At 34.4% G+C, this 6,789-nt stretch overlaps 1 protein-coding gene across 1 annotated transcript; it reads right to left on the reverse strand.

The window, feature by feature from the left end:
• On the reverse strand, positions 1–4,431 carry LOC116165044 (early endosome antigen 1-like). Its single transcript, XM_031479313.1, has 9 exons — positions 4,230–4,431; positions 3,893–4,167; positions 3,688–3,789; positions 3,446–3,634; positions 3,093–3,396; positions 2,859–3,036; positions 1,432–1,693; positions 1,194–1,302; positions 1–167 (listed from the first exon to the last, which is right to left on the reverse strand). The coding sequence occupies exons 1-9, from the start codon at positions 4,315–4,317 to the stop codon at positions 58–60; spliced, it is 1,617 nt and encodes a 538-aa protein (XP_031335173.1). The 5' UTR covers positions 4,318–4,431; the 3' UTR covers positions 1–57.
• Positions 4,432–6,789: the final 2,358 nt, after the last annotated feature.

Consider the following 6,789-nt stretch of genomic DNA (forward strand, 5'->3'; position numbering starts at 1 on the left):
AGTTATATATACAATTACACATAATTCACCTAACTAGAATGTAGCTTCAAGAGGTTTTTATTTTCTTTGAAAACGTATATTTTTTCTCCTCAATCTCGCATCAACTACCAATTGAGCTTGACGTTTAAGGTAACCTCGAGTCGGCACTTCTTCATCATCATCAGATCCTAAACACAAATAAAACCCTATTTTACCCACATATTTGAGTTGTGTGTAATGATAAGTATGATGGGTTTGTGGTTTGTGCAACGCTATTTAATTTACCTATAAGATGAAACAGAAGGACTTCAAGTTCAAGGTGTTTATGCAAGTATTTCATTTATCTTAAGATTTAGTTTACTTTAAGGGATGACCGAGGGGATCACCAATCTTTATCTCTTAAGATATACCTACCCTTAAGTGTGTGAAATTTTTGAAATTTGGTTCGTCGGACGTTAAGTAATTACAGAAACTTCAATCCTTGTATTTTATCTTTTGTATATGTATTTGTTTTATATTTATAATTATGCTCAACGATTGAAAGTTTAATTGTGTCTACATTTAAATAATTAAATGGCATATGGAGGATATGTTTAACCACAGATAAAATACCCAAAATTTATCTGTGGTTTAACTAAGCAACACCAACTGTGAATTGCATAAACCCCTCAGTGATAAATAAAGATAAATTAAGTTTCAGCGTTGAGTGAGAAACAATAAAGAGGCACAAATATAATATAAATTTGCGATACATATTCCTCATCTCACTCACCGAAGCTTTCCACAACTCTGATGCAGAGAACTGAAAAATGGAATGCTAATGCAATGAACATAAACTGGCACAAATTGATTTCGCGAAGGTTCATCGGTGAGTTAGTTACTTTGCGTAGTAAGACACCGCAAAGCCGCCAAATTAAAAAAAAGTCTGAGTATATTTCTGTGCTATGATGCTTAATCGTCGCTCAACTCAACAACATGAACGCTTACTACAACTGCGGCAATCTCGGTGCCTTTTAACAAGTGTCATCTAATTTAATAAAGTTGCGCCTCTTTTAGTTCGCACTCAACAGTTTCATTTAAATCAAATAGCGTTGCCTCGAGCGTTGCATTCACTCACCACAGCTAGCCTAGCTAAGATGCCAAACCGATTGTAGAACCAACTTGGAAATTGATTCCAGTTAGATCTAAAAAAGCTTAATCAAATTCATACTAACCAATTGGTTGTGGGATAGGTGACTCTTCTTGAGGAACTGGAGTTCTTGCTACCAAGCCTCCATAGGGTGGTGGTAACCACTTATCCTCATCCATCTCCAACACCTCAATCTATAACAAAGTTTCGTGCACTGTAGTAAGTCTTGTCTTGTCTTATATCTAGCAAAATTAATTATGAATTTGAATGGATTTCAATGTATTTTATACAATTTTTGCATAGTGAGTATTTGGATACTTTACCATTGCAGGGTACTTCACGGAAGGTTTCGCTTGATTTAATTCTGAAATTATCTCACAAAGTTCGGCCTCGACTCTTTGCAACGCCATTTTTGAATTTTGTTCGACAGTGGACAGCGGATGTATGCCTCTGTATAAGCTGTCCAAACACGCACCGACATGCCGTATAACTGTTTTCGTCTCTTCTTTTTGGTTCTCATAGTTTTTCTGCAACTCTTCTTGTTCTTGTATTAATTTCTCAAATTGCTCCACTTGCTCTAAATTTCTAGAAAGATACAATAATCTAAGGTATACTTTATATTAATGCATTTGAAATGATTTTGTACATATACTGCGAAATTGAAAATTTGACATTCCGATTTGACAACGATAAACGGAACCTTTGTAGCCATTGAATTTAATAGTTATTTATGTATTAAGGGCATAATAGTGATGTTTATATTCTCGAGGGCGACGAGTTAAAAAGCTCGAGGGCCTATGGCCCGAGAGCTTTTAAGTCGCCCGAGAGTATAAACATCAGTTTATGCCCGTGGTACATACACAATTTTATGTTTTACAAATAGTTTTCTTCGTCAAAATTCGTTTACAAAATACTTCATTATGTTAGATCGAGTATGCGTGGTTCGAATTTGTTAATGTGATTGAAACCATCCAAACGTCAAACGTAATTTTAAATAATTCAATTCATCGTGAATGAGCAAGAAGTTCCAGAAACTATACGAAATAAGGCCAATCTTGTGATTTAGTATAAGGTATTGACAATTAATAATTGACGTTTGTAATTTTCAATGACCTGCAAATATTTGTTAGTTTTGTCATTAAGTATTAATGAGTTACTATGGTGATACTTAATGCCCTAGGGCATAAAGTGGTACTTTATGCCCGCGTATCACAGATATAAAATGTGCTATGATAGGTTAGTAAGACATAAAATAAATTTAATCTTCAATTTTTGTTAACAAATAAGTACCTAACAAAAAGTAATGAAATAATAGGTCTCCAAAAATCCAATCATAGAATTTCGTATCTTTTCTTCTTACAAAAAAAAAGGGAAAGACGCGGTAGACGGTAACATCAGTCAGTTTTTTTTTTAATTTTTAAAATATTGAATAAGTTTGGTTATATAAAACAAGGTAAATCCCACCCACCAGGCACCATGAGTAACTCTGGCAAAACAGTTTATTTCATTTTGTAGTTGGTCACTGTGGCATGTGTTGCCTAATGTAAGATCTGCTGTAGCAGTCGCAGCGAACTGCTACAATTAAGCTTCTACTAGTTCTGTAATAATGTAAAACTCGCCTAAGCAAAGGTAGTAATCGCTAATTGCATATTATTTTTACTTTAGTCAGCTACATATCTACTACATTTTGAACTCAGTACTATATTTTAGTTCATTTAGTCTAGGATGCTACATACATATAAATGCTTACTGTTCCTCATCACGCGTTTCTGCATATTTATGTTGTTCAAGTTCAAAATTCAAAACCTCCTGAGTTTTTTCTAAATGTCGTTTTTCAATTTCGGAATTATTTCTTAAGTTATTCAGTCTGCTGTCAGTTTCCCGTTGAGCTCGAAAACGTTCTAAAACCTCTTCCGTTGTTGTTGCCCCTAAAGAATATGCCTGTTCGTGCGAGCACAGTAAATACTATAATTATAATACATACCAGTTCCTTGTTTAAGACTTTCAAATATGTCTACAATAACGTCATCATTTTGAGGAGAAGGTGTCGATTGTTCAGCTACTACATTATTTTCGAGTTTACTATCCGTCTCGGGTCTTATTGGAACCTTTCCGGACTGAAATATTCTTCTTTCCAACTTTTCCAATTCTTGTTGTCCCTTCTCTACTAATAATCGTCCTTCCGATTCTTGTTGATCTCTAGATTTCGCTGCGTTTAAAGCGGATTTTTCTTGTTGAACCAGTGCTGTACGTGCTCGGCCACGCATTTCGGATGCCTCTTCTGCAATCTAAAGGCAAAAACAGTATATTACAGTAAACAAAAGTCTCTACAGGTACCTTTTGAAGTCTATCTATTTCAGTTCTTTGGACACAGAGTTGATTTTCGATACATTTCATGTTAAATTCAAATCTAGCCCCATCTTGTTGCAAAGATGTCATTATGTCTTTATATCGAGTGTTAACGTGTGCTGCTTCCCTCCATTGAATTTTAATTGCGTGCATATTGTTTTGCAATTCAGTTGAAATCTAGGGGGGTTAAATTTTAATACCATATAATGCATATGGAGACACTTGCGTACATTTTTGAATGGTATTTCTACCTTTTGTATTAAAAGTTTTTTCCCTTTTTCCAATGCAAGCTTTTGATATTCTTTGGCAAGTTTTGCTAAATATAATTGTTTCTGTAATTGAAAATGCGTATAGTATAATCGGTCAGTGCAACTTAGGGAATGCTTTATAATAACTACAGCATTGGTTTTGTACAATAGTACCTACCCTACCTACCTGACGAACTTGATAACGAATTAGATCATGTTGTTTGCCTTTATCTATAACGTGAAGATCTAACATTTCTTGGGTTATCCAGGAAGGTTTCTCGCACAATGCCCCAACTGTACTTTTAAGACGACCACTTTTAATTCGCTTCTGGGCTCTATTGGATTTTTGTTCATTAAGCAGAACCAATATTTCCGATATTTCTTTTTTAAGTTTCGCAATTTCGTTGCAATTTCCTTTATATTCTGCTTCACGCACCTCAAATAGCGCCTTCCTTTGACCCTCTAGAACATAATGCTATTCGTAGGTATTTACCTAAATACGATAATAAAATGTGGTTGGTTACCTGATAATTGAATTTTTTTCTTTATTTCTAAAATGTGTTTGTTCACATCCGAAATGCTTGTTGATTTTTTCGTATGTTTTCCGCTCATATTGCTTATTTTCTATGCTTATTAGTATGTACAATTGCCGAAGTCTACATCTTCGTTATTTCAGCTATTGATCAAACTTTTATTATGCTCTAGGTTCCCTACCGAAGCAGACCATTCCCTTTGAAAACGGGTTACGAACTTTTTTAGTACCTATATTTACTAAAGGACTTATCTATAAACTAAACTTATATAATAACATTGTAAATACAATGATAATAATAATAATGATGCCTTGTTACCGTGTCACTAGTATTCGTCAATGCCTGCATCAATGTCATCAATATATTCGTGTAGGGATGAACCACACTAGCAATAGAATACATACAAAAGCTTGTTCATGCCTAAAGGCAGGAACATACCTTCCTGATGCAACGTGAGGTGACGTGGCGCTACCATTGAGTTAGAAAACTAATGGAGGGAATATAATGGTAGAGGGGGTAAGAATTTTTGTAGACGGAAGTTGCCACAGATAGAGGCCACTCGCGTGGATAGGTTCCCGTGAAGGTACATTTTTGCCGACATTATTTGACATATGAAAACGCGGGTCCTGTCACTGTCAGTTGTCCACCAAATTCAAATTTTATTAAATTTGCCATTTTAAAGTACCTAATAATTTCGGATCGGTTTGTGCTCTGGTTTATATAAATAACTAACTGCCTCATAGTGTTTTTATCACACGCAATTTTGTGAATTGTGAATGATTAGCTGCGTATCATGCAAAATTTCTCATAAAGGGAAGAAACAGGGCATTTCCTTTCATCGGTAAGACATGTCATTTATCATGTTGTAGGCGAGGTTGTAGGTACCTAGTTTATGTTTCGTAGTTTTCCAAACGAACCGGTACTTCGAGCAAAATGGTAATATTACATTTGTAAATATATCTCAAGAACAGCTCTCGAAATTTACTTTTGTGCTCACAACACGTCATTGACTGTGATTTCGACCAAAGGTTGCCCCGGAAAATGTTCATCAAATATCTCGTCAAATATGGAAATATGCAGTAGGTACCTACTATCAAAACTTGTAATGAACCTGAGACCAACCAATCAATTGTAGCTATTGATCAACACAGTGAATTTAATGGGAGTTGTCAAGTTGTAGTGGCTATAGTAAACTGGCCTTAATTATATTAATGGAACCGAGGCCTACGATACTTACAGGCCGGAGCGCTCGAAAAAGTCACGTGACGTTAGGAGTCATATGAAATACATTACGGCTTATGGAAAATCCGTGCGCGGCTCCACTATTTAATTTTTTACTCCGGATTCGTTCAACATAGAGCCACGAAATTTCAATGAGAGCTTGTCAATAGTACACACAATCAAATTATGGTGTTCGTTAATTTTTAATAACACTAAAAATAATTAATTTTTAGGTTTGAAGTATTGAAGATAAAACGATGTTAGTAAATCCGCGTTTTTCTATCTTTACATCATCATATTTCTTTTTCTATGAACTATATCATTATAATCCTTTCGGTGTCTTAAACTAGAATGATATGCGCCTCCAATTATGCGTATATGATGCCTAATCTGATATTAGTATAGTTTTAACAGGCCCTACAAAATCGCGCATTTATTATTCGCGCAGAGAAAAATTCAACATGCGAGAAACTTTTTTGTTATTACTATAATTGTATCACATATATCGAATGAATTGTGGCCAAAGGACACAAAAATGTTCTTCAGAAGGAATTTTTAAGAAATGGTTTCTTGTTTCCTTTTTTTCAGCAGCTGAAGTAAATAGCGCGATTTCAAGAATAAGTGAACGCGCAAAGGAATTATTATGTTTCAAATAATTGTTAGTAATCCATTTTCAAATTGTGTTTGTGAGATTCAAGAGGAGTATTTTGCATCAAAGATTTTGTTTCGTCGTGTAATTTAGCAGAAGATGAGGCGATGTTAAATATAAGTATTGAAATATTCTAAGATTTAGAAAACGACACAACAGTTACTTCTGAAAACGAAAAAAAACTGCACTGCCTATTCCTTACAAGCTGTACTTTTTACTAAAACTGCTGTAAGTTGGATAGAAAATGCTATTTTTTAAAACTTCCTTATTCAAAAGGTTATTTTTATTTATTCATAGAATGAAGATGAAAGCCTACGATACTTACCAGGCCTCTTAGGCGGACAAGGTAAATTTCCCATTTCACTTTAACACGTGAAGGTATAACTAAAATACTTTATGTTCGACTCGATCATAATACGCTGAGTTATGACACTGTTTAGCGTCCATAATCTGCTACTTTATTGGACTAGTCCATAATGATAAAGTAATTTGGACTCCTGTCACTGTCAATTTCTTCGGAAAATGCATTTTAAAATAACGATCTGTTTTAAAGAAGAAGTACACGGAACAGAAAGTTATAATTTTAAGAACACATATCTATATTATACATTTCAATAAATATACTAAATTAATGTTAATAACACAGTTGTTATTGTTGGTAATGTTAATTCCCGATGTACC

The sequence above is a fragment of the Photinus pyralis genome, unplaced genomic scaffold (genome assembly GCF_008802855.1).
Source record: "Photinus pyralis isolate 1611_PpyrPB1 unplaced genomic scaffold, Ppyr1.3 Ppyr1.4_LG2, whole genome shotgun sequence".
Taxonomy (NCBI): domain Eukaryota; kingdom Metazoa; phylum Arthropoda; class Insecta; order Coleoptera; family Lampyridae; genus Photinus; species Photinus pyralis.